We start from the raw sequence: 12,141 nt of genomic DNA on the forward strand, positions 1-12,141 counted from the left end.
AGATGAATTAGAAATCCTGAAGATCAAGATACACCGACAAAAGGAGGCAATTCAACTAAAGCTGGAGGATACCATAACTACAATTCTGAAAGTGAATGAGATTAAAGCTTGCATAGAAAAAACTGCAGCAGAGATGAAAAACACGCAAATGGAGTTGTTAAAAGATCAAAGTAAGATGAAGGAAAAAAAGAAAGAAGTTGAAAAGTTAAAGGTAAGTAAATAATCTTTCCCCATATTTATTTATTTTTTTAATAATCTTAACCCAAACATTTGCTTTTTTACAGAGCATAAATGTTAGCCTTTCAGTGCAGAGAACAGTGGCATTTTCAAATAAATAAATTATGGTTGCTTTTCATCTGTTCAGGTATACTTGATGGCCTAAATGGTAAATGGACTTGAGCTTGTGCTTTTTCAAAAGTCTTTTTTAGTCTGCTGACTTCTCAAAGCACTTTAACACCGCAGGTCACACGCTGAGAAGTGACTTTTCAGTCCAGCCATTCGTTAGTTCAAATGTAGCAGAGTTTAAATATTATTTATTACAACAAAGATTATTACAGCATCGGAAGAAGTTATAACTTAACTTAAATCCTCGATAAAATATGGATTTAATGGCACATTATTTTTGAAGCTTCGATGACTAGGAGGATGAGCAGAGGCTTTGACACAAACAGAAACTGGACCCTCAATCCTTCCCTGTAAGTGTGCCCTGCTTTAAGATATTTTGCAACTGGAACATTTAAAAAAAACTAGATTCATTAGAAATTGATAAATCTGTGTAGAGCAGTTACAGTGGGTACAGAAATATTCAGATCCCTTTAAATTTTTCACTTTGTTTCACTGCATTCTGCAATAAAACAAATACTGAAAAATTAGTGTTCAGTGTATACTGTATGTATACTATACTCTAGATAAGTGTGTAGGCTGGTGTTAGGTGTTAAAAAAAAAAGGCCAATTGGTCACATGAAGTGAAAATGTCTGTAATAATAACAATGTTTATGTGACATTATTTTGGTTAGTTGTTAGCTATGTTCTACTAGTTTATATTAATCTTGTAAATCAATGTGGTGCATCCAAACAATGGCAGAACTTCCATTACATACTAAATATTTTTGGTATAGTGTGGATTTAACAACCAAACATATACATAGCAGGTGCAACAGGCCACAGAAATTCAAACCATTCAAAAGTTTACATGAAAATATTGAAATATTGCCTAATTTGACACTAAAAAAGGCAGACGAGGAAAACACGTTACAAGCTCTAGTCCATTGTCCACTCATCATAAACAAAAAAAGCAATGCCCCTCTTAGGTCGTATATGCATACTGTATAAATATGTATAAATGATGTATGCGTGCATGTATGCAATAACGTTGTAAGTTGTAATGATAATGAAAACCATGACGAATCTTCTTTTTTTTAAGGTGAAGATGACTTCAATTAAAGCGCAAATCAGCAAGTGGATAATGATGGATTCTTCAATCACAAAGCCTTCTACAATAAATCCATTCAAACTTCAAGAACCTCAGAGAGAAACACACAGCCACTCCCTCAGAGATCCAACTTCAAACATAGAAGAAAGAACAGAAGATGCTACGACAAAAGAGTCCACTGTTTTTCAACAGTCTTTAACATCAGTTGACCTTCATCTGAGTGAAAAAGAAAAAAAGCCCTTACACACAGAGAGGAAACAGGGACAAGAACACAATTTAATTACAGAGGACACGAAAGAAAAGAAAAGTGTTTTCTTGCATATTTACACCGAAATTAATGAAGAAACATTAATAGATAGTCAGACAACATTAGTGATTAATGTACAAGAAAAGGCAGAAGTAGATCGGGAGATGTCAAAACTTAAGGAAAGGGAGGACAAAATAAGGAAGCAAATAACATATTCTATGGAGGATATAAAGGAAGAAAATCAAGAGATTAAAAGACTCATCACAGAAATTAATGACCTGCAGAGCAAGAGACCGGAGACTCCAACCTTGATTCAAATCAAAGCTTTGGAAACCAGAAATAAAGTGGAAGGAGACACTGAAGTGCTGATCGAAACAGAAAACAAAGACACCATGAAGGTTAAAAACACTCAAGAAGAAAGTGATGAGATTGCCTGGAAAACACAAGATGCAGTGAAGCAAACACAAAGTCAACAGTCTAGTGAAGATCTACAAAGAAATACTGAAGAAAAGGTTGTACCGTTTGGTAAACAGAAAACAGGAAATGATGATATACAAAGACTTAGACGGGTGATTGATCAAACACAAGATTTACTAATGACATTGTTTCAACTAAAACTTGAAAAACAAGCAAATGATAGAACAGCAGACAAAGAACAAGTAGATAGAGAATCTGGAATTGAAGCATTACTCCAAGAGATAAAACAATTAGAAGTGCTTTTGAAAGATGTTAATAATATATTGATGAGGAATAAAATACCATTGAAGGAAGAAATCGGAAATATTAAAATGATGAAAATGGTAGCAAGAAAACAAAAAAGAGAACTGGATCAGATGCTTGAGAAAACATTGAGAGAAAGAGACAAGTTGGATATCTTTAAAATACAAATGAAGAGACAAACCGATGCCGCTGAGAAGACTTTGAAGAAAATAGCAGATCTTAACATCACCATAGAGAAAGTGGCTGCTAGCATTCAAAAGAAAAGTGATGACTTAAAAATGAATATGATAGAGGCCGAAATGAAATTCAAATATTTAGGAGAAGTGAAGGATAAGATTGAGTCTACGAAACAAAAACTGGAAAATTGTCATCTTTTATTATCCAAAGAAAGAGCTGACCATGACAAATTCAAGACTAAAATCAGGCAGCAAAATTGTAAACATACTGCTTTGGAAGCTGTTGATATAAAGGCAGAAACACATTCAAACAAAGAAAGAATAATAAAACCAAGTGTAAGCAAAGAAAACACAGAATTATTAGATGAAATCACAATCCTCAGGTCACAAAACAAAACACTTCAGGAGGACAATCAATTAAAAACAATGACTTTAAAGCATAAAAACTCTGAAATTGAAGAGCTAAAAATGGAAAGAAGTGAGCATTTGAAACAAAAGGGAGACCAAGAAAAGATTAAGATGTTGAAACAACAGATTGAAAAAGAAAGGGAAGATATAATAATAGCAAGAGAACAAGCCATGGTAGAGGTAAGTGAGATGAACTGTTTGAAGGAAAGTATAAAAAGACAGAAAAAGAAGCTTGATGACACAGTGCAATTAACAAAAAGAGAAATAAGAGAAATGGAGCTTCTAAAGTCAGAACTAGAAATTAAGAAAAAAGAAAGTGAAAAAGTGTTTAGAAAAAGCATGTGGAAATGTAAGCAGAGGGAGATGATGTCAGATGAAATTCAAAGAAAACAGCAATTACTGAGGAGAGAGACCAAAAAGAGAAGAATGAAATTAAACAAAAGATTAAATAAATGCAGGAGAGAGGGGGAGGAGTATAACAGCTTGCGATCAAAACAAAAGAAGAAAGGGTTACCTGAGGAGAACCTGAGTAAGGATGATGAAACTCCTTTAATCCAAGAATACAAAAAGCCTGAAACGGAGAGTCAGACAAAGCTAGTGGTGACAGCAATAGCAGACAAAGCTGAAACGGTACATCAAAGTTCAAAAATCGCTAATTTTGTTATTGAACTTGAGAACATACGGCAAAATATAAATGGACATTTGGAAAATGTTTGGAAGGAAATATATTTAATGGAAAACGTAACTTCAAATTTTAGAAAACAAAGAGAAGTGCTCCAGGCAATAGAAGCTGATAAGGGGACAATCAAAGACAACATTAAAAGACTAAAATCCAAAGTAGAGTCCGAAAAAAAGAGGAAAGCAGTAAGAGCAGATGGGGATGAAATGGCCCATGTGGAAAATATCGAAAGACAATCAGAGAATCTGAGACTTGCTAAAGAAAAATTGAAAAATGAAAGAAGGGAGATGGAAGCACTGATGTCTGAATATAGAAATAAACAGAGGGAGAATCAAAAGATGATCCGAAAAAGAAATTGGCAAGAACAAAAAGTAAAACAGATGTGGATAGAAATAAAAAATGAGACAAAAGCTCTACAAAGAAGAGGCCTCAGGAGAAAAAAAGAGTTGGACCGGTGTATGGAAAGGATCAACAAAGAGAGGGATGAACTGGAGATCATGAAAATGAAAGCTGAAAAAGAAAAGCAAAAAAGGAAAGAAAAGGATTGTTACACTGACCAAAACAGTGTTCTGTCAGAAAGAGAAGAACTGGAGAGTTTGAAGAAAGGCCTCAACGAGAAGAAGGGAGAATTTGAAGCTGGCATGACCAGCATCAGGGAAGAGAGAGAACAACTCAGTCAGATGAAGATCAATTTGGAGAGGCTACGGGAAATGTTTTTCAATGAGAAGCAGGAATTAGATGGACAAAGGGCTGTGATGAAACGGAAATATGATGAACTGATGAATCGAAGGAAACCAATAGAAATGCTGAGAGTCAAACTTCAACAGCTGAATGAAAAGATGCGCATTGACTTGAGTAACCAAATGGACTGTTTGCAGCAGAAAAATGGAGCTCTGCAAGCGCTTTACACTGAACTGGAAGGGAAGCTGGCAGGACTCACCAAACAGAAGGAAAACATGACTGGTTACACTGAGCTTTCGGAGAGAGAAAAGCTAGCCTTGTTAACTCTTGTGTCAGACATGAATCTCCAGGAAAAAGACAAAGAAAAGCAATGGCAGCAAAGCTTTGAGGTGGAAAGGCATGATCTTCACAAACTAAAGGCAGAGCTGGAGAAAGAGAGAGAGGATCTGGATGAAGTGAAAAAGATGTTGACAAAAGACAGACAGGACTTGGAGCTTATTAAAAGTGACATCCAGAAACAAAAAGACATATTGGAAGAAGAGAAACACAAGATGAAAGTGGAACGAGACACCTTGGAGAGGACTAACGCTGAGATAAGCAAGAAGCAAGAACATGCAGATAGTCTGTTTGATGAGCTAGACAGACAGAAAACACAGATTAAAGACATGACCCTTCAGGTAACGTCAGAAAGACACCAAATGGAAAACATCATGAAGTCGATCCTCTTGAAACAAAAAGAACAAGAGCGTAAGGAAGTGGAGTTTGAAGGGCTACGAGAGAAACTGGAAAAGCACAAGAACAGTGTTCTGTCAGAAAGAGAAGAACTGGAGAGTTTGAAGAAAGGCCTCAACGAGAAGAAGGGAGAATTTGAAGCTGGCATGACCAGCATCAGGGAAGAGAGAGAACAACTCAGTCAGATGAAGATCAATTTGGAGAGGCTACGGGAAATGTTTTTCAATGAGAAGCAGGAATTAGATGGACAAAGGGCTGTGATGAAACGGAAATATGATGAACTGATGAATCGAAGGAAACCAATAGAAATGCTGAGAGTCAAACTTCAACAGCTGAATGAAAAGATGCGCATTGACTTGAGTAACCAAATGGACTGTTTGCAGCAGAAAAATGGAGCTCTGCAAGCGCTTTACACTGAACTGGAAGGGAAGCTGGCAGGACTCACCAAACAGAAGGAAAACATGACTGGTTACACTGAGCTTTCGGAGAGAGAAAAGCTAGCCTTGTTAACTCTTGTGTCAGACATGAATCTCCAGGAAAAAGACAAAGAAAAGCAATGGCAGCAAAGCTTTGAGGTGGAAAGGCATGATCTTCACAAACTAAAGGCAGAGCTGGAGAAAGAGAGAGAGGATCTGGATGAAGTGAAAAAGATGTTGACAAAAGACAGACAGGACTTGGAGCTTATTAAAAGTGACATCCAGAAACAAAAAGACATATTGGAAGAAGAGAAACACAAGATGAAAGTGGAACGAGACACCTTGGAGAGGACTAACGCTGAGATAAGCAAGAAGCAAGAACATGCAGATCGTCTGTTTGATGAGCAAGACAGACAGAAAACACAGATTAAAGACATGACCCTTCAGGTAACGTCAGAAAGACACCAAATGGAAAATATCATGAAGTCGTTCCTCTTGAAACAAAAAGAACAAGAGCGTAAGGAAGTGGAGTTTGAAGGGCTACGAGAGAAACTGGAAAAGCACAAGAAAAGTGTTCTGTCAGAAAGAGAAGAACTGGAGAGTTTGAAGAAAGGCCTCAACGAGAAGAAGGGAGAATTTGAAGCTGGCATGACCAGCATCAGGGAAGAGAGAGAACAACTCAGTCAGATGAAGATCAATTTGGAGAGGCTACGGGAAATGTTTTTCAATGAGAAGCAGGAATTAGATGGACAAAGGGCTGTGATGAAACGGAAATATGATGAACTGATGAATCGAAGGAAACCAATAGAAATGCTGAGAGTCAAACTTCAACAGCTGAATGAAAAGATGCGCATTGACTTGAGTAACCAAATGGACTGTTTGCAGCAGAAAAATGGAGCTCTGCAAGCGCTTTACACTGAACTGGAAGGGAAGCTGGCAGGACTCACCAAACAGAAGGAAAACATGACTGGTTACACTGAGCTTTCGGAGAGAGAAAAGCTAGCCTTGTTAACTCTTGTGTCAGACATGAATCTCCAGGAAAAAGACAAAGAAAAGCAATGGCAGCAAAGCTTTGAGGTGGAAAGGCATGATCTTCACAAACTAAAGGCAGAGCTGGAGAAAGAGAGAGAGGATCTGGATGAAGTGAAAAAGATGTTGACAAAAGACAGACAGGACTTGGAGCTTATTAAAAGTGACATCCAGAAACAAAAAGACATATTGGAAGAAGAGAAACACAAGATGAAAGTGGAACGAGACACCTTGGAGAGGACTAACGCTGAGATAAGCAAGAAGCAAGAACATGCAGATAGTCTGTTTGATGAGCTAGACAGACAGAAAACACAGATTAAAGACATGACCCTTCAGGTAACGTCAGAAAGACACCAAATGGAAAACATCATGAAGTCGATCCTCTTGAAACAAAAAGAACAAGAGCGTAAGGAAGTGGAGTTTGAAGGGCTACGAGAGAAACTGGAAAAGCACAAGAACAGTGTTCTGTCAGAAAGAGAAGAACTGGAGAGTTTGAAGAAAGGCCTCAACGAGAAGAAGGGAGAATTTGAAGCTGGCATGACCAGCATCAGGGAAGAGAGAGAACAACTCAGTCAGATGAAGATCAATTTGGAGAGGCTACGGGAAATGTTTTTCAATGAGAAGCAGGAATTAGATGGACAAAGGGCTGTGATGAAACGGAAATATGATGAACTGATGAATCAAAGGAAACCAATAGAAATGCTGAGAGTCAAACTTCAACAGCTGAATGAAAAGATGCGCATTGACTTGAGTAACCAAATGGACTGTTTGCAGCAGAAAAATGGAGCTCTGCAAGCGCTTTACACTGAACTGGAAGGGAAGCTGGCAGGACTCACCAAACAGAAGGAAAACATGACTGGTTACACTGAGCTTTCGGAGAGAGAAAAGCTAGCCTTGTTAACTCTTGTGTCAGACAGGAATCTCCAGGAAAAAGACAAAGAAAAGCAATGGCAGCAAAGCTTTGAGGTGGAAAGGCATGATCTTCACAAACTAAAGGCAGAGCTGGAGAAAGAGAGAGAGGATCTGGATGAAGTGAAAAAGATGTTGACAAAAGACAGACAGGACTTGGAGCTTATTAAAAGTGACATCCAGAAACAAAAAGACATATTGGAAGAAGAGAAACACAAGATGAAAGTGGAACGAGACACCTTGGAGAGGACTAACGCTGAGATAAGCAAGAAGCAAGAACATGCAGATAGTCTGTTTGATGAGCTAGACAGACAGAAAACACAGATTAAAGACATGACCCTTCAGGTAACGTCAGAAAGACACCAAATGGAAAACATCATGAAGTCGATCCTCTTGAAACAAAAAGAACAAGAGCGTAAGGAAGTGGAGTTTGAAGGGCTACGAGAGAAACTGGAAAAGCACAAGAACAGTGTTCTGTCAGAAAGAGAAGAACTGGAGAGTTTGAAGAAAGGCCTCAACGAGAAGAAGGGAGAATTTGAAGCTGGCATGACCAGTATCAGGGAAGAGAGAGAACAACTCAGTCAGATGAAGATCAATTTGGAGAGGCTACGGGAAATGTTTTTCAATGAGAAGCAGGAATTAGATGGACAAAGGGCTGTGATGAAACGGAAATATGATGAACTGATGAATCGAAGGAAACCAATAGAAATGCTGAGAGTCAAACTTCAACAGCTGAATGAAAAGATGCGCATTGACTTGAGTAACCAAATGGACTGTTTGCAGCAGAAAAATGGAGCTCTGCAAGCGCTTTACACTGAACTGGAAGGGAAGCTGGCAGGACTCACCAAACAGAAGGAAAACATGACTGGTTACACTGAGCTTTTGGAGAGAGAAAAGCTAGCCTTGTTAACTCTTGTGTCAGACATGAATCTCCAGGAAAAAGACAAAGAAAAGCAATGGCAGCAAAGCTTTGAGGTGGAAAGGCATGATCTTCACAAACTAAAGGCAGAGCTGGAGAAAGAGAGAGAGGATCTGGATGAAGTGAAAAAGATGTTGACAAAAGACAGACAGGACTTGGAGCTTATTAAAAGTGACATCCAGAAACAAAAAGACATATTGGAAGAAGAGAAACACAAGATGAAAGTGGAACGAGACACCTTGGAGAGGACTAACGCTGAGATAAGCAAGAAGCAAGAACATGCAGATAGTCTGTTTGATGAGCAAGACAGACAGAAAACACAGATTAAAGACATGACCCTTCAGGTAACGTCAGAAAGACACCAAATGGAAAATATCATGAAGTCGATCCTCTTGAAACAAAAAGAACAAGAGCGTAAGGAAGTGGAGTTTGAAGGGCTACGAGAGAAACTGGAAAAGCACAAGAACAGTGTTCTGTCAGAAAGAGAAGAACTGGAGAGTTTGAAGAAAGGCCTCAACGAGAAGAAGGGAGAATTTGAAGCTGGCATGACCAGCATCAGGGAAGAGAGAGAACAACTCAGTCAGATGAAGGTCAATTTGGAGAGGCTACGGGAAATGTTTTTCAATGAGAAGCAGGAATTAGATGGACAAAGGGCTGTGATGAAACGGAAATATGATGAACTGATGAATCAAAGGAAACCAATAGAAATGCTGAGAGTCAAACTTCAACAGCTGAATGAAAAGATGCGCATTGACTTGAATAACCAAATGGACTGTTTGCAGCAGAAAAATGGAGCTCTGCAAGCGCTTTACACTGAACTGGAAGGGAAGCTGGCAGGACTCACCAAACAGAAGGAAAACATGACTGGTTACACTGAGCTTTTGGAGAGAGAAAAGCTAGCCTTGTTAACTCTTGTGTCAGACATGAATCTCCAGGAAAAAGACAAAGAAAAGCAATGGCAGCAAAGCTTTGAGGTGGAAAGGCATGATCTTCACAAACTAAAGGCAGAGCTGGAGAAAGAGAGAGAGGATCTGGATGAAGTGAAAAAGATGTTGACAAAAGACAGACAGGACTTGGAGCTTATTAAAAGTGACATCCAGAAACAAAAAGACATATTGGAAGAAGAGAAACACAAGATGAAAGTGGAACGAGACACCTTGGAGAGGACTAACGCTGAGATAAGCAAGAAGCAAGAACATGCAGATAGTCTGTTTGATGAGCTAGACAGACAGAAAACACAGATTAAAGACATGACCCTTCAGGTAACGTCAGAAAGACACCAAATGGAAAACATCATGAAGTCGATCCTCTTGAAACAAAAAGAACAAGAGCGTAAGGAAGTGGAGTTTGAAGGGCTACGAGAGAAACTGGAAAAGCACAAGAACAGTGTTCTGTCAGAAAGAGAAGAACTGGAGAGTTTGAAGAAAGGCCTCAACGAGAAGAAGGGAGAATTTGAAGCTGGCATGACCAGCATCAGGGAAGAGAGAGAACAACTCAGTCAGATGAAGATCAATTTGGAGAGGCTACGGGAAATGTTTTTCAATGAGAAGCAGGAATTAGATGGACAAAGGGCTGTGATGAAACGGAAATATGATGAACTGATGAATCAAAGGAAACCAATAGAAATGCTGAGAGTCAAACTTCAACAGCTGAATGAAAAGATGCGCATTGACTTGAGTAACCAAATGGACTGTTTGCAGCAGAAAAATGGAGCTCTGCAAGCGCTTTACACTGAACTGGAAGGGAAGCTGGCAGGACTCACCAAACAGAAGGAAAACATGACTGGTTACACTGAGCTTTTGGAGAGAGAAAAGCTAGCCTTGTTAACTCTTGTGTCAGACATGAATCTCCAGGAAAAAGACAAAGAAAAGCAATGGCAGCAAAGCTTTGAGGTGGAAAGGCATGATCTTCACAAACTAAAGGCAGAGCTGGAGAAAGAGAGAGAGGATCTGGATGATGTGAAAAAGATGTTGACAAAAGACAGACAGGACTTGGCGCTTATTAAAAGTGACATCCAGAAACAAAAAGACATATTGGAAGAAGAGAAACACAAGATGAAAGTGGAACGAGACACCTTGGAGAGGACTAACGCTGAGATAAGCAAGAAGCAAGAACATGCAGATAGTCTGTTTGATGAGCTAGACAGACAGAAAACACAGATTAAAGACATGACCCTTCAGGTAACGTCAGAAAGACACCAAATGGAAAACATCATGAAGTCGATCCTCTTGAAACAAAAAGAACAAGAGCGTAAGGAAGTGGAGTTTGAAGGGCTACGAGAGAAACTGGAAAAGCACAAGAACAGTGTTCTGTCAGAAAGAGAAGAACTGGAGAGTTTGAAGAAAGGCCTCAACGAGAAGAAGGGAGAATTTGAAGCTGGCATGACCAGCATCAGGGAAGAGAGAGAACAACTCAGTCAGATGAAGATCAATTTGGAGAGGCTACGGGAAATGTTTTTCAATGAGAAGCAGGAATTAGATGGACAAAGGGCTGTGATGAAACGGAAATATGATGAACTGATGAATCAAAGGAAACCAATAGAAATGCTGAGAGTCAAACTTCAACAGCTGAATGAAAAGATGCGCATTGACTTGAATAACCAAATGGACTGTTTGCAGCAGAAAAATGGAGCTCTGCAAGCGCTTTACACTGAACTGGAAGGGAAGCTGGCAGGACTCACCAAACAGAAGGAAAACATGACTGGTTACACTGAGCTTTTGGAGAGAGAAAAGCTAGCCTTGTTAACTCTTGTGTCAGACATGAATCTCCAGGAAAAAGACAAAGAAAAGCAATGGCAGCAAAGCTTTGAGGTGGAAAGGCATGATCTTCACAAACTAAAGGCAGAGCTGGAGAAAGAGAGAGAGGATCTGGATGAAGTGAAAAAGATGTTGACAAAAGACAGACAGGACTTGGAGCTTATTAAAAGTGACATCCAGAAACAAAAAGACATATTGGAAGAAGAGAAACACAAGATGAAAGTGGAACGAGACACCTTGGAGAGGACTAACGCTGAGATAAGCAAGAAGCAAGAACATGCAGATAGTCTGTTTGATGAGCTAGACAGACAGAAAACACAGATTAAAGACATGACCCTTCAGGTAACGTCAGAAAGACACCGAATGGAAAACATCATGAAGTCGATCCTCTTGAAACAAAAAGAACAAGAGCGTAAGGAAGTGGAGTTTGAAGGGCTACGAGAGAAACTGGAAAAGCACAAGAACAGTGTTCTGTCAGAAAGAGAAGAACTGGAGAGTTTGAAGAAAGGCCTCAACGAGAAGAAGGGAGAATTTGAAGCTGGCATGACCAGCATCAGGGAAGAGAGAGAACAACTCAGTCAGATGAAGATCAATTTGGAGAGGCTACGGGAAATGTTTTTCAATGAGAAGCAGGAATTAGATGGACAAAGGGCTGTGATGAAACGGAAATATGATGAACTGATGAATCAAAGGAAACCAATAGAAATGCTGAGAGTCAAACTTCAACAGCTGAATGAAAAGATGCGCATTGACTTGAGTAACCAAATGGACTGTTTGCAGCAGAAAAATGGAGCTCTGCAAGCGCTTTACACTGAACTGGAAGGGAAGCTGGCAGGACTCACCAAACAGAAGGAAAACATGACTGGTTACACTGAGCTTTTGGAGAGAGAAAAGCTAGCCTTGTTAACTCTTGTGTCAGACATGAATCTCCAGGAAAAAGACAAAGAAAAGCAATGGCAGCAAAGCTTTGAGGTGGAAAGGCATGATCTTCACAAACTAAAGGCAGAGCTGGAGAAAGAGAGAGAGGATCTGGATGA

General features: G+C 39.3%; 1 protein-coding gene across 1 annotated transcript in view; it reads left to right on the forward strand.

The window, feature by feature from the left end:
• LOC306831167 (uncharacterized protein) overlaps nt 1-12,141 on the forward strand; it is a gene marked incomplete at its 3' end in the record, with an annotated part of 41,766 nt that overhangs the window by 4,069 nt on the left and 25,556 nt on the right. The window contains exons 3-4 of the mRNA XM_079355113.1: nt 1-211; nt 1,424-4,517. The exon at nt 1-211 is cut by the window's left edge and continues 1,521 nt beyond it. Coding sequence (XP_079211239.1) covers nt 1-211; nt 1,424-4,517 — 3,305 coding nt within the window. The remainder of the gene's footprint in view (nt 212-1,423; nt 4,518-12,141) is intronic.

The sequence above is a fragment of the Symphodus melops genome, assembly GCF_947650265.1.
Source record: "Symphodus melops genome assembly, chromosome: 11".
Taxonomy (NCBI): Eukaryota; Metazoa; Chordata; class Actinopteri; order Labriformes; family Labridae; genus Symphodus; species Symphodus melops.